General features: G+C 44.7%; 1 protein-coding gene across 1 annotated transcript in view; it reads right to left on the bottom strand.

Moving 5' to 3' along the window:
- jmjd1cb (jumonji domain containing 1Cb) overlaps positions 1-23,986 on the bottom strand; it is a gene marked incomplete at both ends in the record, with an annotated part of 67,960 nt that overhangs the window by 2,179 nt on the left and 41,795 nt on the right. The window contains 12 exon segments of the mRNA XM_014031036.1: positions 440-562; positions 4,773-4,903; positions 5,017-5,107; positions 5,186-5,354; positions 5,436-5,783; positions 6,116-6,336; positions 6,439-6,673; positions 6,833-6,957; positions 7,109-7,198; positions 14,172-14,324; positions 18,115-18,329; positions 23,460-23,661. Coding sequence (XP_013886490.1) covers positions 440-562; positions 4,773-4,903; positions 5,017-5,107; positions 5,186-5,354; positions 5,436-5,783; positions 6,116-6,336; positions 6,439-6,673; positions 6,833-6,957; positions 7,109-7,198; positions 14,172-14,324; positions 18,115-18,329; positions 23,460-23,661 — 2,103 coding nt within the window.

Here is a 23,986-nt window from a genome sequence, read left to right as displayed (position 1 = left end):
GGAGAGGGAGAGAGGGAGAGAGAGAGAGAGGGAGAGGGAGAGAGGGAGAGAGAGGGAGAGAAAGAGAGGGATGCAACAATAGGAGAAACTGGGGATCCCATGGCACACCCATGTTTCTGCCTATAATATTGCCCCCCGTACGTGAAGTAGGTTGATTCCAGKYDCAGTTTGAGGAGTTGGCACACTTGTTCTGTGGAAAGTGTGGTTCTGCTGCTGAGAGTCGTGTCTGATTTTAATCTCGCACAGACCACATCCACTGCCTTATCAACATGGATGTGGTTTTAATATGTAATTATTAACAAATATGTTGACATGTTTAATGTTCTATTATGTTCTCTTGCAATGGGATTAAGTCATGGAATAAAAAGTAAGACACACTGAGGTTGGTTCTCCCTGAAATTAAAGGAATCTTTTAAAAAAAACGACAGAAGGTTTTTACCTGTTTTAGACAGGACGCCGTTCCCTTTGGCCACTCCAACATAAACCAGGACGGAGACTACATCTGAGACTTCCATGTGAAGGTTGGCAGTCCCAAAGTTCTGATCCTGACATGCAGCTACGCCTACAGAGGAGAACACAGAGATAATAGAAACCACATCTACAGAAAAATCATGTCAGATAAAGAAACATAACAGAAAATGTCCAAATTCACATCAAGCTACTCAGATAACCTGCATGCTGTGCCTCTGCCTTCTACTATCCACTGCCATTGGCAAAGGAGAGACAGTGTTTTTGCTTTCAGTGAACGTTTGTCAGGTTAGCAAAGCAAAATACCTCAAGTGGACAGATTTTAACCAAACTCTCAGAAGGGGAATCACTAGACAGAGCTCTACAGCTACATTACTTTTAATATCAGTTCAGTTCAAAGTCGCTGCTAGCCTGGTCCTTGCCTTCCTACACAGCTCCGCTCAGTTCTAGTTTCCCTTTGCTCCGTCTGGGACTTCTCCCATAGACAAGGATTTCACTGGCAGATTTTTAGCCGGGCCAATCAGAGAACAGAACGTTAATTTTCTGCGCAGTGTCTGCTTGTAGTTTATTTTACCTGGACCAATCAGAGAACAGAAGGAGGAGTTTTGAATAACGTCGATGTTCTGCGCAGTGTCTGCTAGTTATTTTAGCATACGGCAGTGGAGGAAGTGAATGAAGCCAGTCTGTGTTGATAAGAATAAAAATAACTTTCTTTGAAGCGCCAACTTTACAGGGATAAAAAGTTGTAAAACATCCATAACAGTCCCACCGAGCAGTGAGAATTGTTGTTAAGGGTTTTCACTATTATTCAATCTTAACATTGTGTATTTTTCTTGTTTCAGGAAAAGTGTTTTGAGTTAATCATTCACTAAGGGTTTAACTAGAAATAAAGTAAATTTAAAACTCTAAGAGTTAAGCATAACGTTATTTTAAATCAATAATAACATAAATCTAAAACTCTAAAGGTTAAATAAATAATGATAACATAAAGTTAAAATTTTAAAAGTTACATATTCAAAACTACAAAAGTTAAGCGTTATTTTAAATAAATAGAAACAAATCAGGCCTAAAATAGAAACAGTCTCAATATGAGACCGTTTGGAAAACTTGAGGCGAACAGCACGTCTCTCCCTATAATGAAGGGAAGTTGGAAGTGGGTGATGATTGCAGGATTAATTTTAGTAGGGATTGTGGGAATAATTTACTTGTGTGAATTTTTTGGTGTCTTTCCAGATAATAAGACATGTGGTTCCACTGACACCTCCGGYCATCCATTCCCTTCAGATAAGACAACACCTTTCCGATCAAAACGCGGAATAGATACCAAACGTAGTGATGGGCCAGGAAAACACAGAAAAAACCTTAAAGAGTACATAGAATTAGATATGAAAAAAGGGGTCTCCCTTGAGCTTCGTCAAGGGAGCACAACAACATTCCATTTTGATCTCTGCGATGTAATTGATTGTCGAGGGAAAGACTGGTCCTTTAGAGAATATAATCTTTACTTATGTGTAGATCCAGTGTTACGAGCAGGAGCATATCCCTTAGGCCCCTCCCAGGTTTCTTTACCCCCATTCGTTCAAGGTGAGGGAGGACCCAGACTCGCTTTACATCAATTCACTCGGGGCGATGAAGGCTATAAGCTCGTTCGGACGCCTTCCTGTAAGTGGGAGCACACTAATTACTACACTGGGTCTTGGATTCCCACAGCAGAGGGACTCCAGGAGCCAGTGAGAGAGTGGTGGAAAAACGTTACCTTTCAGAGAGTTTATTCCCCCCATAGAAATTTAATATCGGTTTCATTTGAGGGACAGTGGGGACCACCGCTGCATGATTTTAAGGAGCAGAACTCAACTTATTACTCTTTTATAATAGGGGCAGATGTGGTGGGGAGAGATCCACAAGAGTTTGCTATGATACAATTTACTGACCCATTTTTAGTTAACCAGAGTAACGTCGTGCAAAATAGGACAACACCAACTCCTTATCAGCCTGAGGGAAGAGAGAAGGTAATTGCGGTAGATTATACTAGACTTAAACCCCTAGACATCATTGAACGCACCACCGGTTACACAGGTAGTAACTTTTGGCTTGACTAGCTTATTCAGTCTGCCAAAGAACAAAATGTGGGCGATTGTGTGGCATGTGCATCAGGCAGACCTCAGTTATACACGGAACCTGCCCCCCTGTATCCAGATGATACGTGGGGCTTTGAATGCATGTTAAAACTAACAAGAATACCTACATGAGAAAATTGCACAAACCTAGCTAGCATTTTTCCAGTGATAGATAATAACACTAAACCAGGAGCCTTCACTCCACACAGAAGTGATCGGTATGTGTGTTTTAACTTTACCAGCTCTACCCCTCTTAAAGATTATGGACGAACTGACCCTGAGTAGTGTAATTTAACGTACCAGGTAATAAATGAAAATAAAACTATGCGAGCTGAAAGTTATATTGGAATGTATGTGCGATCAGGTATATATTATTATTGTGGAGGACAGAGAATGTCTGTGTGCATCCCTATCAATGCTATAGGAGTCTGTGCCATGACTAGATTGGCAGTTCCCTTAATGATAATAGGAAGCAAAACCGTTCGTGCAACTCCGACTACCCCAGCAACATTAACAGCACGACGAAGGCGTCATGTCCTGATGAAACGAGAAACTGTGGACCCCTGGGACATGACCACCAATTCCCAAACTTATATAGATGCTATCGGGGTGCCAAGAGGTGTACCTGACCAGTACAAACTAGTTGATCAAATTGCGGCCGGATTTGAGAATATTACCATTTTTTCAGCCATATTTCCCATAACACCTAATAAGAATGTTGATAGGATAAACTACATTCATTACAACGTTCTTCGATTAGCTAACCTGACCAGAGATGTAATAGAAGGTCTCTCTGAGCAACTAGCACAAACATCTCTGATGGCCATCCAGATTCGTATGGCATTGGACATGTTGTTAGCAGAAAAGGGTGGAGTKTGTGCAATGTTTTCCAGTTTTTGTTGTGTGTTCATTCCAAACAACACGTCGCTGGACGGGAAGGTCACTAGGGCCTTACAGGAACTCCGAATCTTGTCCGACACTATGCACGAGCAGTCAGGGATAAACAGTCCATTGGGGGACTGGATGACCTGGACGCTTGGACAGTGGAAAAGTGTGGTCATGTCTGTCAAGGTATCCCTTGGTGTTTTTATTGGTATTGTAGTAACATGTGGTTGTTGTTGCATCCCGTGCATTCGATCTCTCTCTGTTCGACTGATCACAACTGCTATCGAGAAAGGGGAGATTAACAGGGGGACCACGATGCCTCTTTTGACCACAGCAGGGAAGCCCTTAGACTCTGAAGTGGTCCTGGAGGACACATGGTATTGATCTCTGTGTTAGCAGAGATCAAGAGAGGGGATTGTAGAAATGTTGAACAGCTTTAACTATATTTTGTGTTCTGTTAATAATCAGTTCATCATGTGTTCAAAGTTTTCAAAATAAGTAATCTTATATAACTGATCTATGTAATGACCTGTTTTACTGTCACTGTATGTGTCATTCTGGTCAAAAACATGTTTGAAGAACAGGGTCAAAGTCCGGGTTCCTTATCGTTTCAAGGCTGTGCAAATAGGCAGATTTGATGGAACCAATGGCAGAGCAGGAGGGCTACGTGACCGGCTGCAGTTTTTTGATAACGTATGATTCTCAGAAATTACATAAGAAGTGGACTTGATTATAAAAGCTAAGAATTACATGGATGTGATGAGATGCTGCTTTGACGATCGAAGGAAAGTATCGGTCCAGCATTCTCCCAGATTTGCAAATCTGTTCGGTGGGTTTTTACATGTAATCTTTAATAAATTCTGTTAAATTCTTTAAGGTGTCTCCTACTAATCTCTCCAAAATCCCAACGGACCTGGGTAAGAGCGACTCGACTCTTAACACAAACAACCATTGACCCGCTCACTCTCACCTCAGGACAATTTACTCTGAAACTAACATGTATGTTTTTGGCCTGTGGGAGGAAACCAGAGTACCTGGTGAAAACCCATGTGTGAGGCAACAGATCTAACCACTGAACCACCATGCAGCTACTTTGACATTTACTCATTATCAGACTTTGCAAACTCCACACAAAAAAGGCCCAGGCTGGAGGCGAACCTGTGACCTTCTTGCTGTGAAGCGACAGGTCTAACTGCTGCTCCACTGTGCTGCCGGGGGTGGGGGTGTTCAGTTGGTTGTAGTTCTGAAAACACATCTAATATTAAGCAACTCACACTGAGCTACAGCTGCTGAACTGCTTACCATATGCACAGCAGAGTCTTGGTCCAAGATCTGGCCTGACAAAAAAAGACGGCAGGTGGGAGGCCAGGTTCAGGTTTCCTTCTGGATCACAATATTCTGGCAGTGGAAGGTTCTTCATCAAGTCATCGTATCTGTAAAAGAATTCAGGCTTGCATCATCGATGTGAATATCTGTATGAACTTTATATATTTTTAGACGTTTTTGTTGCAACATTTTCCAAGATGAAGACGAGACATGTTCGCACCTTGAAGGCATGAGAGCCATAAACTCCTCTCCAGACGGCCAGTCTTTCAGTTTGTAGACCATAGGTTCTCCATCTTTGGACTTTGGCCGCTCTGAACATGTAACACATCTTTAGTTAGACTGAAGAACTGAAAGTGAGTCAGTGTAAAACTGACTAAAGCTGGACTTACTGTTAATGTCCTCAAATCCATCCCAGAATTCCTTTATCCCAGAGTTAGATGTCACCTGCTCTCTACAGTTGACCAGGTCTCCCTGATGGTCTGCAAACTCTTGGTTAAAAGAATCTGCCTTCCACAGAGTGGAATTTAGGCGTTTATGGATCCCTGACACCAAAACAGGCTAAAAACCAACACAAACAGATTATCTTACAATTCTTTATAAACACTTTTTATGATGGGAACTAATGAGACTGAAAAGTACCTGTCCTTGTTTCCAGTAGTCTCTGAACAGCTTCCAGTTGTTTTGATTCCGGTAATCTTTCAACCACAGTAACTGCCTGTTGTTCAACCAGCTGTGGGGAATGTCTGGATACTGACTGACTGAGTCCTCAGGGACCACCGTGGACAGGGGGGCTGGCCTCTTCCTATCTGATTTGACATCCTCACTAATAGCTGGAGAAGGATTGCTGGTGTTGCTGGGGTTGATGTGATCCTGTCTGACTGACAACTTGGTGGTGATGTTCTGGCGACTGGCGGGAATTTTATTCTCGACCACTGAAGCGATGATGTCATCTAGGATATTTGGCATGGTTCGCCCACTTTTGTCAGTCTGCAGATCAAGAACAAAGGGTCAAACAAAAACTAAAGCATGAACATGATTCAACAATATGCAATGTTTACGACACAAACTCTCGAGACAAACAAAAGGGCTAATCACTCAGACACAGCACAGGTTCAAAGGTCATGTGACTGCATTACAGTGACTATAATTGCAGATCAACTAGAGACCAGAGTTGGCAGTATGGGCGCATTGCTTGTCCGATGTCCATCACTGGTCTGCATAGGAACCAGATTACTGTACATCAAAATGTGGGTATCTAACTTCTCAGAGCTTTTTTTTTACATAATGACCACTAAGCCTGAATAATGTGTCATGTGTACCTGTGAAGCAGTAGAGTAGACAGGAGCAAAGGCGATTCCTGCATCGGTAGAACCCAGCTTGAGCTTCCCTGCTGTAGTGGTCAGTAAATCTCTGAGTGTGGAGCCCTGCTCAGAACTGTTGGTTATCAGTGAGGGGGTTTTACACTGCTGCACAACTTCAAGGCTGTCTTCATCCTTTTCTTCTTTCACAAATTTATCTGGCACTATTGTTTCTTTGTTTTCTGTTTGGGGAAAAAACAGAGGAAAAACTGAAATAACATCAGCAGTAACACACGCTGTGGAATAAATAACTTGAGCTCCAGAAGAAAGGATTGAAATCAAACCTTTTTTTTCCTCTCTTGATTTCTGCTCTGCCAGGTCAGCCAGGAAGTGAAGAGGGGACTGGGACACTGGTGGGGTGGCAGCTATACTTCCGGCATCACTTCCTGGGCTGCTTCCTCCACCACCTCTTCCATTGGTTTCTGCTTTGGCTCCTTCGTGACCAGCGTTCTGCTGGGAGCCCGGCTCAGCTTTCATCAGAGACAGCTTGTTGCTGTGGTTTAGCACATTTTGCAGAACCTAGCAGACACAAACAGCCGGCTATCAAGCTAAAGTGTAAACAAACAGAAATATTGTTCATTTCCATTGACCACACAACCATCTTTTGCTTCTTTCACAGGTTTCTAAGATTCAGTGTGGCAGGCAGGACCTGAGGCCAGCAGCTGGAATCATCGGTACCTGTGAGACTCCGTTGGTGGCTGGTAGTTTAGAAAGCAGACTCTGTTTGCTGGTGCAGGGGCAGTGGGACTTTATGTTGTGTTTGTCTCTCAGGGAATGCATGAAGGTCACCAACTCTGTCAACACTAAAAATAAATCAGAAAGATACAACTCAACTTTAACATGTCAGAAAATTAACATTTGGATCCATATTACTGATTATGATGAGGACAAAGTTGTGATTGAGGCTACTATTTTAATACAAAATAAAATGGACTAGTCATGTATGTTGCACACCTTTTCCTGGGATAATCTGTGTTGGCATGAGATGTTTGTGGTCGTGAGGTTGTCCTTTAACACACTTCAACCATCCGTAAAGCTCTTTATCTAAACAGAGAAAAACAAATCAAACAGTTAAAACAACTACTTTTACAAAAAACTGCCAAGAAAGGAGGTTTGATCATGAAAATTTATTATTAATTATTCCAGTCACTCTATTTCCCACAACTTTTTTTGGTTGTTAAAAATGAGAAAACATACATCGAACCACACGTTGTGTCTTCTTTCTCTGTGTGCCTCTCTTTGCTATTTTCACTCACATCTTTCCAGAATACAGAGTGGACATCTATAGACTCTACACATTTGTTCAGAACTAAATAAAGGATCGTTTTAACTTGTAATTTCTCTTACACAAAACACTTCAGAAATTAAAAATTCATGCATGACCGTTACAGTTTTCTACCACTCACTATTTACAAAACAAACGGTAATCTCTGATGTTCTCTTTCATAGCATTCGTTTCGAGTCTCACTATGGGGAACGCCTCCTGCGTGACCTCATCAGAAGCTTAAATTTCATTATGCCAGCCCTGATTGGCTGGCACATGTGACATCTATGTCAGGAGGGGCCCTGACCCTCCCTCTATAAAAGGGGCTGACATAGCATCAGTCATTATTCAAAAACCTCTTCTCGTTTCTCACAGAAGCCTGCTGACAACTGTACCACTGGGTGCGAAGCTAAACTGTCCAACGACCGGGTGCAACTTCGGTCACAGGGCGCTTGTTCCCAGCCATACGGTTGTCTGCTGGTCTGGGGAAGTAGCAATACTTTATCAACTAGCTAAGTAGGAAGTAGCAATACTTTCAACCCCACAAGCGCAAGTGCAAAGTAGCAATACTTTCCTCAGCTAGCACAGGTGCAAAGTAGCAATACTCCCACTTTTCGGCAAGTAGCAATACTTAAATTAAAAGTAGAAATATTTTTACTGGTGGCCCCACCTTATAAAGCAGCGAGGAAACAGCAATATTTTCTCCCCGCTCTTACCAACTAGCTGCACAAGCTTCCTGAGAGAGAGGTGGAAAACTGCTAACATGGCTACAGTGGCTAACACCGATTTGGTGGATGAAGGAGCTAAACTCTGTCCCTGTGGCAGAAAAATTTCCTCCTGGGACACTCACCACGTGTGTGCGGCCTGCCTGGGCGCAGCCCATGCCCAGGCAGCTTTAGCCTCCACGCAGGAGTGTATCCACAGTGCGTCGTTTCCACGCAAGCTGCTATGCCGCAGGCTAGCCAGTGAAGTCAGCTTGCCTGGTGGAGACCCGGTCATGTGCGGGTCGGCCACACCCCAAGCTGTAACGGAGGTGGAGCCGCTCGCTACACCTTGCCTGAACTGGGCGGACTCAGACCCCCAGCTAATACCCCCGACTTTCCCACTGCTACAGGCTGATGAAATGTGAGACAAGCTCGCTAATTCTCAAACACTCCTGGAGGCAGAGGGGGATGAGGACGGGACACAGTTGGAGGACTCAGAGCTCATGATGTCGGATGAAGACGAGGAGGACCTCACCGTCCTTAGCCGCAACAGGGCTGCAAAGCCTCCCGCGGCGGGGGAAGATGGCAAACCGACGGCGCTTTGCCCCCAGGACATGGATATGCAGGACGTGCAAACGTGCGGCCGCGAGCCTAAACATTCCATGGCCAGCTGTTCAGGCCAAGGTTGTAAAATCTCCGTTTGATGGGAAGAAGCTGCCGAAGGCTTGGAAGACCGGAAAACATGTGCCGACTGTCTTCCCGGAGCTGCTGGAGGAAATTGCGGTGACATGGAGGGACAAGCCCTACACCGAAAAACATCCCATTGCGGGGAGTTCTCTGCTGGATTGTGAGGGGATTGAGGCTTACAGCTTACGTCAGATGCCGTCTGTGGAGCCACTGGTCGCTAGCCACCTCTATCCGAAAACTTCACTGTCATCAACCGCTGCATCCCTCCCATTCAAGACTGACTGTTTTCAGTCCAGCCTCACTGACAAGAGCTATAAGACGGCTGCCCTGTTCGCAAGAGCCCTGACGCCTCCTCCATTTTGACGGCGTACCAGGTGGAGTTGGAAGATGATATGTCCGCTAAACCAGATAACACCCTCTGGGAAGAAATCTGTGTCATAACGGATCACATTCTCCGCCTCCAAAAGCTGGCGATACAAGCCACGGGGAAGGCCATGGGTCTCATGGTTCTTCAGGAGATGACACACTGTCTTGGGCTCACAAACCTGACAACCAGGGAGAAGGAGGAGCTCCTTGACACCCGTTTTCCCCCATGGTCTCTTTGGCGCAGCTGTTACCACCATGCAGAAGAGGTGTGAGGAGAAAAAGAGGGATGATGAGGCGCTGAAACTTTGCCTGCCAAGAAAAGTACAACCTGCCGCCTCCGCTCCGGCGCCACGCCATTCATACGCATCGGCTGCCGCTTGCCCACCTTCGGCTTTCAGGATCCCCAAGGTGCCTAATGCGCAGGCCGTGACACCACGCCCTGGAGGTTCTGAAAAACCAGTGGGCCAGGAAGCAATCCCCTCAGGCACGTCCTCAGTCTGCCAGCCTCCACCCACAGCCTCTATGAGCAGGAGGAAGAAGCGACAGGCCTAACAGCCTCACCTCTCGTGGCAGCGAGCCCAGTTCACTATTTTCACAGGCCACCCCACCACCCCCAGGCCCAGTTCTGAAGCCGGCCCGGGAAGAAATGTTTCACACAGTGTGCCAACCCCAAGCAGTTATGCTTGTTCCGGGGCCAACAGTAAAGAAAAAGTGTTCAAACAGTTGCCACAGAAGCTCTTTTTACATGCACTCTGTAAAAAATGTTCCAACACACGCATCCAGGCGGAAAGCCGAGGGCGCTGTTCAACATTGTAAAAAAATTAAAAACAAAAAATATGTTGAAAAACACACTGCTGTCTACCATAATGCAGCTGGAGGAGACACGTGTCTGCAGCTGTGAAGACAGCGTCACAGACAAACCCCTGCCGCACGTTAGAGGAGGCAACGGGGATGGTTGTGGCATGTTCTGGTGTTTGACCAGAAGGGGGCAGCATTGCCCCAATTTTACCACAGTAGTCAGTCAGCCCCCTCTCATTACACAGAGAGCGCTGGGCAGCCTGCACACAGTCATACTGGGTGTTACGGACAATCGAGCAGGGATACAAGAATCAAGAATAGTTTATTGTCATTTGTACACAACATCAAGATGCAATGTAGAACGAAATTTGCAGTTTAGAACATCTGTCTGGAGAAACACACATGACAGACACGGGGGAATGATGCCCAGGACCTTGCGCAATGTAGTGAGCTACCTTTGCAGTTTAGAATACACACACGCAGAAAGGATGAGTTCAAAAAAGAGCTTTGATCCTATGTTTTATACAGAAAAACACACGAGCATGCGCACAAAAAACTACTCTGCGAAAGAAGCAGCTAAGGAGGGGGGAGGGAGGGGGTGTGGGGGAACCAAACATATGGAAGGGGGAAGGGGAGCAGCGGAGCCAGTGACATCCAAGGAAGCATGCCAGGACCAATCAGAGACCTTCAGAGTCCAACCAGCTGTTATCACTTTCCCCAGCGTGGCCTTCAGACCGGGTCCAGACACTGGTGGGGGTTAAGGTGTGTGTGTGTGTGTGTGTGTGTGTGTGCGTGTGTGTGTGTGTGTGTGTGTGTGGGGGGGGGGGGGGGGTGTCAAGGCTTCCTCCACACATATCATCCAGGGAGGTTTATCAGCCTGCAACCAAGGTCACATCTGTGGGAATCCGATGATAGAAAATAATTCTTTTGGGCAAGCAGCAGACTTTTTCTTCCACTGCTTTTAAGTCTTAACTGTGCTTCTGTGTTGCGAAAAAAAAAAGCCAAAATTCCAGATTTGATTACCATCTCGCCTCTCCCGTACGAACTTCACCCAGATGTTGCCTTACTCCTCACACCGCTGGGCTGCGGTCCTAGCCAGAACCACATCCAGTTTACGATTCAACTCCCCCATCATTTGAGTCTGTGCGTTCACAGTACGGGAGATCCCATCCAGGGACACTGACAGTTTCTCACAGGCCTGGACCGCCATCAGGGTCATTCTCATCCGATAAATCAGAACACCTACACAGCCGATCAGCAGGAATCAGATTATCATAAATCCGAATATAAAAACATCTTCAACGTCCTCAATGGAAAGAGGTGCCAGGCAGATCAGGTTCCACCCCAGCTACCAGTCACTTGCCTGGCAGCTACGGTTCCACTGGGACAACTGCGCTCTCCAAGCTCTAATCTCAGAGTGGAAAAAATGGTGTCAACTGCATTCAGAGACCAGCTGACCAGATCCATATTCTTTTGGTGTCAAATGATAGGTAGAAGAAAGGCTTGATCCAGCAGCAAAGCAGGGAAAAGAGGGAAGGTCGGAAGAGAGAGCAAAAAGTGTCCGACTCCTCTGAAGGCCAAGCAGAAAAAAAAACAGACTCCAGTTCAAAGCCACTCCACTCCATTTCACAAAGATTGTGTCATCCCAGGCAAAAATGGAAAATGTAAATACTCTTCTGGAAGAAATTTACATGCTAAAGAAAAAGGGAGCAATAAGAGTTGTTCCCCCCAGAAACCCACAACGGGTTTTACTCAAGGTATTTCCTTGTCCCAAAGAAAGGTGGACGGGGAATGAGAGCCATTTTGGATCTCCGTGCCTTGAATCATTACCTGAGGAAATTCAAATTCAGGATGCTGGCTCACGTCTCTCTGCTGAGATTGGTGCGAGTGGGCGACTGGTTCACTTCAGTTGACCTGAAGGATGCTTATTTCCACATACCAATTTATCCCCCTCACCGGAAATACCTGCGTTTCGCATTCCAGGGGACAGCATACGAGTTTGTGATTCTGCCCTTTGGGTTATTACTGAGCCCGAGTGTTTGTAAAATGCACAGAGGCTGCAGTGGCTCCACTCAGGGAAAGGGGCTTACGCATGGCCACGTACATAGACGACTGGCTAGTGTCTGCTCAATCACCCCAGGAGGCAACTCACACCACCAACATAGTGGTGCAGCATTTGAGCATATAGGTTTTCAGATAAACCTAGAAAAGAGTGTCCTAACACCCTCTCAACGCATCACTTTCATAGGGCTGAGTCTGGACTCTCTCCAGTTCAAAGCTTTTTTATCCCAAGAAAGGGTAGAGGTCATGCGTTTAAATCTAGCTCGTTTTCGCAGGTGGAACTCAGTTACCCTGAAACAATGCCAGGGACTGTTAGATCTAATGGCTTCCTCGGTAGTGGCAATACCATTTGGTCATCTCTATATGAGGGGAATCCAGTCATGGGTGTCATCCCTGAACCTGGACCCACACCACGATGGCCACCACAGAGTAGTAGTCTCTCCAACCTGCTCCCTAGCTCTTTGTCAGTGGAAGAGCCAAGGCTTTCTGACTCAGGGCACCCCTATGGGCACCATTTCTACCCGCAAAGTGATCACCACAGATGTCTCTCTGGTTGGCTGGGGTGCCACTCACGACAGGAAATCCATAAATGGCAGATGAAGGGCCCACATGCGCTCGACTCACATAAACTGCTTGGAGCTGTTGGCTGTTCATCTAGCTTTGAAACACTTTCTCCCATGGCTCAAAGGGAGCAATGTCCTGGTGAAAACAGACAACTCCACAGTGGTGGCCTACATCAACGGACAAGGGGGGCTGAGGGGGCTAGGAAACTATGTTCACACTGCAAGTCTTAATGCTCAGTTCAGATTTCTTGGTGTGAACGTTCACATTACATTTTAAATGTGACCTGGGGCAACTGTGGCAGAGCGGTTAGGAGAGTTGTCCTGGAACTGCAAGGTCGCCGGTTCGATACCCCGTCCAGCTGTCTCAGTTGTTGTGTCCTTGGGCAAGATACTTTAACCCCTAATGCCTCTGATGTGTGTCCCATCAGTGTATGAATGTGATTGGCACTGATTAGTCTCCACAGATGATTGTACATGTTATCTTTGTAGAGAGCTAACAGAGTGCTGTGTGAATGGATAAATGAGGACACAGATTGTAGTGTGAAGAGCTTTGAGTGTCCTGGTTGGATAGAAAGGCGTTATACAAGTATAGTCTGTTTACCATTTATGGTACCCGGCACTGATGTGACCCACATGCACAGTAAAAGACGTGACATCTCTTTCAGCTGGCTGTTTGTTTACAGAGTTAGCATGGATGCTACTTTTAGCAAGTCAAATCTGAAGTTGTTGTTCAATCAGAACTGATTAAATAATTATCTGACATGCTTGTTTAGTTCAGTGTTTATATCTGAACCTGCCTTTGACCGGGATGCTCCTGTGAAGCTTTTTATTTCTGGAACAAAGCAATGAGCTGGAATCAAAGTACCGACTGAGTAACTTTAGAATCGATATGGTCCGTGACCATGACTGATCGTTACTATCATACCATCTACATGGAAAATGAAAAGTAAAAAGATGAAGCAACTGGACTTGTGTTTTGGAGCTGTAAACACACGGAGCTACAGATTTAAACAGCGTGACTTGAGGTTAGTATCTTGTTGATCATTCAGCCCCTCCTCCTGATGAAAGTCATATGTAATGCGACGTGTGTTCAAACTGCAGTCAATTTGAAAAAGATCATATGTTTCTGAAAAGGCCTGGGTCAGATTTGAAAAACACAAACAAAAACAAAAACAGATTTGTCGTATTCAGACTGTCATAAAAATCTGATTTGGGTTGCATCTGCCTGCAGTGTGAACTTTTGTACCGGTCTGTTGTGGTTCAGAGGGAAGTGAGCTGTAAGGAGAAGCTCTGTTTACGTTTGGTCTACGTTCCTACCCTCACCTATGGTGATGACCTTTGAGCAGCGACAGAAAGAATGAGATCTTGGATACAAGCGATCTAAATGAGTTTTCTCTGCAGGGTAGCTGGCCTTAGGTTCAGAAGTGTAGTTATTTGGGAGAGAGGAGAGCTGGAAGAGGTGGCTGGGGAAAGAGATGTCTGAACCTTTCTGGCCAAGCTGCTGCTCCTGAGACCTAACCCTGGAACAAGAAGAAGACGATGGCTGGATGGGTGGATCTAACACAAACACTGACCTTTGGAGCTCCTCTTCTCCTTGGCTTTGTAACAGTCCAAGCAGACAACAAAGCCACATTTCTGGCAGACCCAGTGGATGTTGAAGAGCGTTGCTTCACATGCGTCACACATCTCCCTGACCCCCCTCACTGCTCGCTTCCATGCCAGCTTGCCTGAAACACACACAATATGGCACAATAATAAAAAACAAACTAAGTTATGGCACTCCCTCTCTCCCTGTCCAGCTCCATAAACCTTGAGTTTACCATATTTACATTTTACTTTGATAAACTACAGGGGTTAGACAATGAAAGTGAAACAGCTGGTTTTAGACCATAACATCCCTTTCAGACAGCTTCCTCTTGTGTCCACAGTTAATCCTGTTGGATGTGGTTGGATCAATTCAGTTCAATTCAATTCAATTCAATTCAATTCAATTCAATTCAGTTCAATTCAATTCAATTCAATTCAATTCAATTCAATTCAATTCAATTCATTGTCATTATACTGAAACAGGGTTGTACAGTGCAATGAAATGCTTTTAAGCTAGATCTCCAGTGCAACAACAAAGGACATAGTGAAGACAAGACGTGCTTAAACATTAGACACAAACATTAAATACACAATCGTGTGTATGAAGTGAACTGGGTGTGGACAACGGACAGTCTATGATAGTTCAGGTTGTGACTGGAGTGGCTGGGGTCACCAGTTTAACAGCACAGAGAAAGAAGCTGTTCTTGAGTCTGGTGGTTCTGGCTCTGATGATCCTGTACCTTCTTCCAGATGGCAGGGGTTGAAACAGGAAGTTGCTGAGGTGGGTGGGGTCAGAGGAGATACTGACAGCTTTCTTCACACATCTCTTGTTGTAGAGGTCCTGCATGGGTGGGAGGGCAGCTGCAGTGATGAACTGAGCAGTCTTCACTACTTTCTGCAGAGCCTTGTGTTCAGCAGCAGTGGCACTACCATACCACACTGTGAGACAGCTGCTCAGAAGACTCTCCACAGTGGACCTGTAGAAGAAGACTCTCCACAGTGGACCTGTAGAAGATACAGAGTAGCTGCTGTGGCAGGTTAGCCCTCTTCAGACGACGGAGGAAGTGGAGGCGCCGTTGGGCTTTCCTGATAATATGGGATGTATTCAGTGACCAGGTGAGATCCTCTGAGATATAAACACAGAGGAACCTGAAGCTGTCCACTCTCTCCACTGATGTCCCCTCAATACTCAGGGGTTTGTGCGCTCTACTCCCTCGCCTGAAGTCCAYAATCAGCTCCTTGGTTGTGCTGGTGTTGAGGGAGAGGTTGTTGGTGGTGCACCACTCTGCCAGGAGCTTCACTTCCTCCCTGTACGCCCCCTCGTCATCATTAGAGATATTGCCAATGACTGTAGTGTCATCATCAAACTTGATGATGGTGTTGGTGCAGTGTTTAGCGAGGCAGTCATGAGTGTACAGGGTGAAGAGCAGGGGTGAGGGCACACAGCCTTGTGGGCAGCCGGTGCTGAGTGTGAGGCTGGAGGAGGTGTGGTCACCCATTCTGRCTGACTGTGGTCTGCCAGTGAGGAAGTCCATAATCCAGCTACAGAGTGAGTTACTGATTCCAAGGGTGTTGAGCTTGGATACCAGTTGGGATGGGATTAAGGTGTTAAATGTGGAGCTAAAATCAACAAACAGCATTCTGACGTATGTGTTGTTCCTTCCAGATGGTTGAGTGCTGTGTGCAATGCCAGGGCGACTGCATCATCTGTAGATCTGTTTGCCCAGTAGGCAAACTGATGTGGATCCAGAGTGCCAGGAAGGCTGTTCTTAATGTGACCCAGAATCAGCCTCTCAAAGCACTTCATCACAACAGGTGTGAGAGCGATGGGACATAGTCATTCAGGCAGGAGATGGTGGTTTTCTTTGAGATAGGGATAATTGTAGTGGCTTTGAAGCAGGCCGGAACAGTGGACTGTGCCAGAGAGGCGTTGTAGATGTCTGTAAAGGGGGCCGCGAGTTGGTTGGCATACGATTTTAAGATTCTGCCTGGGATTCCATCTGGGCCGGCTGCTTTCCGGGCCGGTACTCTCATCAGAGCTCTTCTCGCCTCTTCAGTAGCCAATATGAGGGCTCGTCTGTGGTGGAGGAGGGCAGAGCAGTGGTGGTCAGCTGTGCCTGAGCAGTGTCCTCAAAGCGAGCATAGAAGGTGTTCAGCTCAGCAGGGTGGGAGGAGTCTGTGCACGTGGTGCTGTTGGCTTTACTTTTACAGTCAGTGACAGTTTGGATTCCTTGCCACATACTGTATACGTCTGGGGTCTGAGCTGGAGTTGAAGCAGGCTGCAATTTGTGTGCTGTAGGTGTGTTTAGCAGCTCTAATGCCAACCTTCAGATTGTGTCTGGCAACTTTAAGTTCTTCACTGTTGCCAGATCTAAAGGCAGCATCTGGAGCCTTCAGCAGGCAACAAACTTCACTGTTCATCCACGGCTTTTGGTTTGGGAGTGTGCAAATTTGCTTTGTTTCAGTCACATCATCCACACACTTCTTGATGAACCCAGTGACAGATGATGCATATTCATTTACATCAACAAGCAGGTCACTGGTGGCTGCTGTTTTAAACACATCCCAGTCAGTACACTGAAAGCAGTCCTGCAGAGCTGATTCAGCCCCTTCTGGCCACACACGTACAGTCCTCACACTTGCTTTAACCCACTTTAGCAGCTGTTCGTATGTGGGTTTCATGAGGAGTGAAATGTGGTCACTCTTATCAAATGGAGGCAGAGGGGTGGTGCTGTACGCCTTCTGGATGTTGGTGTAGACGTGATCCAGTGTGTTTTTTCCTCGTGTTGGGTATGATATGTGCTGGTGAAGCCTGGAGCAGACAGTTCTGAGGTCAGTCTGATTGAAATCACCTGCAACAATGAGCGCAGCCTCTGGGTGACTAGACTGTTGTTTGCTAATAGCATTAGCTAGCGTAGCTAGCGCCAACTTAGCGTCACAATGTGGAGGAATATAGACAGCCCATATCTGGATTACGGTGAATTCCCAAGGGAGGTAGAAGGGCCGGCATCTCACCACCATGTATTCCAACCAAGTCAGGAGAGCAGAATCACTCAACAACAGCTGAGTTGGTGCACCACCGATCGTTTACAAACACACACAGTCCTCCACCCTTTGTTTTGAGTGATGCGTCAGTGCGGTCAACGCGGTGCGCTGTTAGCCCCTGTAGCCTGATAGCAGAGTCCGGTTTACAGTTATGGAGCCAAGAGTCCGTGAAAATGAAAACACAGCAGTTCCTTGTTTGGCGATCTGAAATGAGCCTGAGTCTTAGTTCGTCCATTTTATTATCCAGCGATCGGACATTAGCGAGCAGCAGCGTGGGGAGTGGTATCCTAGCTAGCTTCTTCTTGGTGGTATGCTGGCATTAGCCTGGATACTGTGGCTCTTGATACATCACAAAGACTTGCTGTCTTGGTCACAGATGCTCCAGCAAGATGTGCACCAACAACTTGTCCTCGTTTGAACTCTGGTATTTCATCCATAATGTTGTGTGCATTGTAATATTTAGAGTCAAACTGTGCTCTTACCCTGCTAACTGAACCTTCACACTCTGCTCTAACTGGTCCATTGTGCAATTAATGAAGACTGACCACCAGGCTGGTCCAGTTTAGTCATGAAACCTCCCACACTAACACGGCAGGTGTTTGTTTCATTGTCTAACCCCTGTATTTTTCATTAATGTTAACTTCCTTTAAAAAAAAAGCTGGTGACATTTATTGCTGTGAACTGACTTTGTGTTACATAATAAATGGTTAAGAGGAAGAATGATTACACTTAAAGCTGGATCAATAATGTACTTTCCTCCTACACATATGAATGTTTCACACAGTCAAATATTTGGTATGGTAACTCAAAATAAAGCAAAAGTTTGAATCATTTGAGCTAGTAATAATTGAATCTAAGCTCTATGAATTTTATAAGAACTCTTACCATCCTTCTTTATCCAGCTGGCAGCAGTGTTTTCAGTCATAACCATCTGACAGAACTTATCTCCTATGAAAGTGAGAATGTACTTGGCTGTGGTTTGGTCCAGCTGGCTCTCCTCCACAGGACCTGGGACCCACAGGGCCAGGGCCTCATCGTCAAACTGGTCTGGGGAAGAGAAGCCATCCATTCGAATAACTCCATTTTTAGTGTAGTAAAGCCTGATGAAAAAAAGAGGTTATAGTCAACAGAAAAGTTGGGGACTCCTGTGGCATCATGGCAACAGAAAACACAAAAAAACGTGTTTGGATGAAGTTGAAACTAGAAGTACAAAAAACTAAAGGAAAGTAGAGACCAAAAATAGATACATAAAAAATTAAAATAAGATGAAGTCCGATAAAAAGAATCTAGAAAACAAAAATAAATACAATTCAATCTAATTGAAAAATAGTGACCTACAGTCATGATTGGAGTGGTTGTAGCTAACATTGTGCAAGATCTTTGCTTTAAACTTTGGCCACCCTGTTTGAAATATCTAATATTTCTTCTTCTTTGGTCTGTTTCCTCTTCAGGGATCTCCACTGTGGCCATCCTCCTCCACCTCACTGTCCTCACTCCAACTCAGAGGTCGCATTAACCGAATACTTTCCATATTTGACTGATTTTTTACACAATGACGGAAAAATCTGAAGGCCGTCCGTCATTTTGACAGATTGCAGTTAACACCCCTGACCTCTTCAAACCTGGTTTATACTTCAAGTCGCACGTCTTTTCCCCCTGCTGAGTAAAAACATTTTTTATTTAAATAGCACAACTTCCATCTGCTCTCCCGCTGCTATCCCCTGGTTACAGCCGTCTTGTGCATGGCCTCCAGTCAGAATTGTGCTGATGGGATGTTGCGGCTCACAGTGTGTGATAGGTCCACAGTTTGTGGGTGTGTTTGTTCATCAGGAGCACTAGTGTCTAGGCTAGTGGTCCTCAGCTTTGGCTGAGGTCCTGTTCTGGTGGTCCAGCTCCAACTCCTCGGCGCTGCCGAGGAGTTGGAGCTGGACCACCAGAACAGGACTAGAGCAGCTCAATTCCTTCTGCGTGTTATTTTCTTTAAAATTATATTTTTTTGCATGAAGCCGGTTTTAAAAAGAGCTCAAAGAGCAGCTGGTTTGATCCAGGCCCCAAGGATGAACGTGAGCGCAGCTGGTCACGTCTTTTTCCGTCTACCGTTAACAAAAAAATAAATAAAATTTTAAAAACGGCTTTTCTTCACTCAACTTAACACTGATGTTGAGAGGAAAAAACACTATCCAGCCATCGTTATTGTAGTTTATATACTTTATATGAGCTGTGGGAGGGCAGAGGGAGGATTTATGATAAGTTATGGCCCACCGTGTCTTCAGCCTGTTTATACTCTGTCAGGAAAAGATGAGTTGAAATTGCGCAATCATCAACCCGCTGTCTCACGTCTTATTAAAGTATGAAGGCTGAAGTCTGGAAGACTTAATAAACAAGCCAGTTGAGGCGGAAAAAAAATATCTACGAGGTTTCACAAGACGGCTCTGTGGCATCACACTCACACAGACATTTTCAGCTTTACGCACAGAGCAGGCCTACATCACGGAGGTCTTATTTAATCTAAAATAAATAAAAGATTCCCATCTGATCATCATCTCAGATCTAGACACCATACTGAATGCATATCCAGGAGCTGACTGCACATCGAAGACAACAGGAGGCTTTGGAGCAGTCTGAGGCACAGCTGAACCAGTGGCGCAGTGGGAGTGCACGCTGCGGGACTTCCTCCTGCTAAAGCCTCAGCTTTGGGACTTGGAAATAAAGTCTTGCTGACTTCTGATGACTTTGACTGGAGAAATGTTTTCTGATGTTAAAACTTTGCCTGAAATGGTGCTTGTTATTTCAACAGTGTCGAAGCAGAGCGTGGGTTTCTTCTGAACCCCTGGCGCAGATGTGCGTAACGTGAGATTTTTCTTAGAGATATTTTATTATATAAATGAAATCTACTCGTTTTCTGTTTTTAATTAATAATATTTTTAACACGGTGGCAGCGGTGCGTTATGACTGACTGCATCTCTGCCTTTATCTTTTCTCTCGTCCTCCTGCAGGGGAGGCAGAGACAGGAATGAGGCATTACCTAATGTTGCAAACTGCAGCCACTAAATAATGTTTGTAGATATTCATATTATTATTTTTACTTTTCTTTAGGTAAATGAGTCAAAAGGGGGACAGTGTGTGTGCGTCATTGTGCACGTTGGGCCTGGTGTGGGTCAGATGCGCTGTTTTTCAGCACCGTGTGCATTGCGCTCATGTGACCTGTAGTCTGAGGTGCGCTGATGAGATTTTCTCCAATAAAATCCTGCAGGCACAGCATCTGAGGCAGAGCTGTAAAAACAACATGACAATGGCCATATTTTATGAATGTTTAGTCATTATCATTTAAAAAAGGAAGTGACGGGTAAAAATTGATCATGGCAGAGTTTTTTACCATCCATCCATCCATTTTCTGTACACGCTTCTTCCTTTTCAGGGTTGCGTGGGTCACTGGTGCCCATATCCAGCAGTCACAGTGCGAGGGGCGGGGTACACCCTGGACAGGTCGCAAGTCCATCACAGGGCCATTTTTTTACCCTGTCAGTCAAAATGACGGACAGCAAAAAAGTCTAGTGCGACCTCTGTTCCAACTACCTCCATGTCCTCTAACTAGGGATGCACAATAACTTATTTTAAAAACCGATACCGATAACTTTATCCTTCTAACAGCTGATAACCGATGATAATCGATAACATGCCAGGAGATAAGACTAGTCAAAAATGGGTAAGATCATAACATAAATAAACATCAAAACCAAATGACACTGTAAATTATACTATTTGAAATAAACTCTTAGCAAACAAACATTTCTTAATAGTATATCAAACAAAACAATTTCTCAAATAGCCATCTTTTTTAATAAGGCACATTAATTATAAAAAAGACCTTTAACACTGATCTCAGGTCCAAACAAAAGAGAAAAAGTCATTCCACAAGTTTAAAACAGACAAACAAACACTAACACCAGGTCACGAGTTTCTAAATCCATGAAAACGTGAAGAAGTTCTTCTGACCTCCTGTTCTTTTCCATCATCATCCTCAAAGTAAAGATGGTGTCTGTGGAGCTCTAACCTGGCATTAAACCATTCTGCTGCTCACAAAGAGTCACCTCTTGTCTTAGTCTAGCTTCAACATCTCTCTCCCAGATCTTCATCATGTAGTTCATCATTTGAATTCTCCTGTAGTTGCTTCAACTCTGTACATCATCCTTGTTCTGAAAAAACTGTTACCAGCCCACTTCTCCTCCATTCCTCAGGGATTCTTTTAAATTCTACACAATGTCATTTAATAATCAAGTCAAAAGCCTCGCTGCCATCTCTCCAAGACATTTCCATACCTCCACTGGTCATCAGGTGCAACTGCCTTCTAGGAACGTGCGATGTAAAGGATATATGGTAGAAACAATATAAATTTGTCCTATGATAGAGATCTGTAGTCTACCAGCCAACAGTGCAATTGTTTTTGATGATGTAACCAGCTGGAGTCAAAACAGAGGAAGCAGGAAGCAGCGTGGCTGAGAGCGCAAATGAGGAGGGGAAAAAAACAACTTATCTGGACCTGGTTCAGGTGTGTGAAAATGAACGCCTAACTGTTTACATGTTTACGTGACGGCGTGTCCGGTCCGGTCAGTCCGGTCGGACCGACCACACTGCCTGCAGCAGGAGGAGCGCGCGCCGCAGCACATGGTGACGCAGCGAGGCGACAGTCAGTGCAGGTGAAGTAGTGCTCCAGGACTCACAAAAGCTYKCTGAGTCTGGACCTCGTTTCTCCTGCGGTCACAGCGCGACGCCGCACGGCCGAATGCGCGCACACTCCGCGTGCACTCCGCGCGCGGTCCAAAGAGTGACTATAAAACTCAGCCTTTACTGTCTCCTGCAGCGGAGAAGAGCTGTGGGAAAGGTTGACAGTCAGACTGTCTTTAAAAAAAAAACAGGATGATTGTCACCCTGCTGGAGCGCGCACAGATTAAACAGGTGGAGTGCAGAAAAATAATCTGCAAAGTGTGTAGAAAGGAATAAATACAAACAATTTGTTTTACCACCTTAAAACGAAGCTGGTGATACCAAACACAACATCCAATGGATGCAGATATCTGTTACATCAAAGTTAGTGTGTGTGTGTAGAGCTCCCTCAAATTTAGATTTTTATGGGAGACTTTAAAGTGTCCCTTAAAAAAGGAGATTTTAAAGTCCAAATTTTTTTACCTTTACATATTTATTCCACACAATTAATATGTGATTTATTTATTTTCTATTATAAGTTTTATATCATGATATATATCGTTACCGTCACTCATCATAATGTTTATCGTGATATGAATTTTTTGCCATATGGCACATTCCTACTGCCTTCCCCTTCTTCCTCATCATCACTAATCTTTTTCACTTCCTGCTCCACAGTTTCTATAACCGCTACTCTTCTTTACATTTCATTCTCTTTATTTAATATCTCTTCAAAGTACTCCATACTCTCCTCACCTGTTACAACATTATCATTTCTATTTTTAACAAGTTGAACCTGCTGCTCATTTGTTCCAGCCTGATCTCTCTGGCTCACCAGTCGATACAAGTCCTTCCCTCCCTCCTTAGAGTCCAGCCTCTCGTACATCTCATCATACGCTCTCTGCTTTGCCTCTGCTGCCTTCCTTTGTCCTACATTGTATCTCAATATTATTCTGCCTCCTCTCTTCAGTCCTGTCACTGTCCCATTTCTTCTTGCTATTCCTGCACTTCATTATTCCACCACCAGGTTTCCTGATTTGTTTTTGTCCAGATGACACCAAGTAGGCCTACCTTCCTACCTTTGTCTCTAATCACTGCTGCAGTAGTCCAGTCATCTGGAATCTCGTGAACCACTGGGTGGATTTTAAATGAATTAATAAATTAATAACTGGATGCTCTTCTATTGTAGGTCAATTTTAGAATCAACACAATTTAAGACGGTGGCCAAAGCTAGCCAACAGTCAATGCAAAATGTCTGTAATTCAGTAAACTATAGATACACTTGACTGAAATCTGATGTGGTATTAACCGAGTGTTGTCCATAAAAAATACTTTGATAATAGTATCACAGTATTGCATAAGATGGAGCATAAAACATCATTTTCAAGATTTGACAAAAGCAGCTTCAACTCTGTCATTTCTCAACATGAAGTGATCTTAACTGTGGCATGAAAGGCATATGATGCATGAGATAATAATGACTGTAAACAAATACAAACAAGAAGAGAGATGAGTAAATTCTTTACCTCCTGAAATAGTAGAATCTACAGAAGACAGGAGAATGTGCTGGCTCCTCGCTTTTTTTACGGCGAACCACTCGACACTCCCGACATTTCTGCAGAGTGGGTCCAATTTCTGAGCAGGAGTCGTCCTGCAGGAAGGACTCCCCTGTCTGCTTCAGCTTCTTCACTTTCCTCCAGTCCTTCAGAACTGAGCGGGGGATCCCATCTGGATACAATCCACATTACTGAGTTATTATTTGTTACCTTCTGAGCTTCAGAAAGAGCTATCACAACTTTGAATGATTAAACCTTGTCAACACAGAAAAACTTGGAAAAACAAAACGTTATTTTACACATTTTAGATTAAAACTACATATTTATTGAATGTCCATATTTATATGGACATTCAATACATATACAATATATTATTCAATATATTCAATACATATATTACAGTATGCATATTTGTTGAATCTAAATCAGGAGATGATGCTGCTCCCTTTCCCTCCCACTTTTCTGTATCTAGAAGTCAGGTGAAGAGGCAGCTAGAG

The sequence above is a fragment of the Austrofundulus limnaeus genome, unplaced genomic scaffold, assembly GCF_001266775.1.
Source record: "Austrofundulus limnaeus strain Quisiro unplaced genomic scaffold, Austrofundulus_limnaeus-1.0 Scaffold1166, whole genome shotgun sequence".
NCBI classification, from domain to species: domain Eukaryota; kingdom Metazoa; phylum Chordata; class Actinopteri; order Cyprinodontiformes; family Rivulidae; genus Austrofundulus; species Austrofundulus limnaeus.
This window is presented reverse-complemented; position numbering and strand designations above follow the sequence as displayed.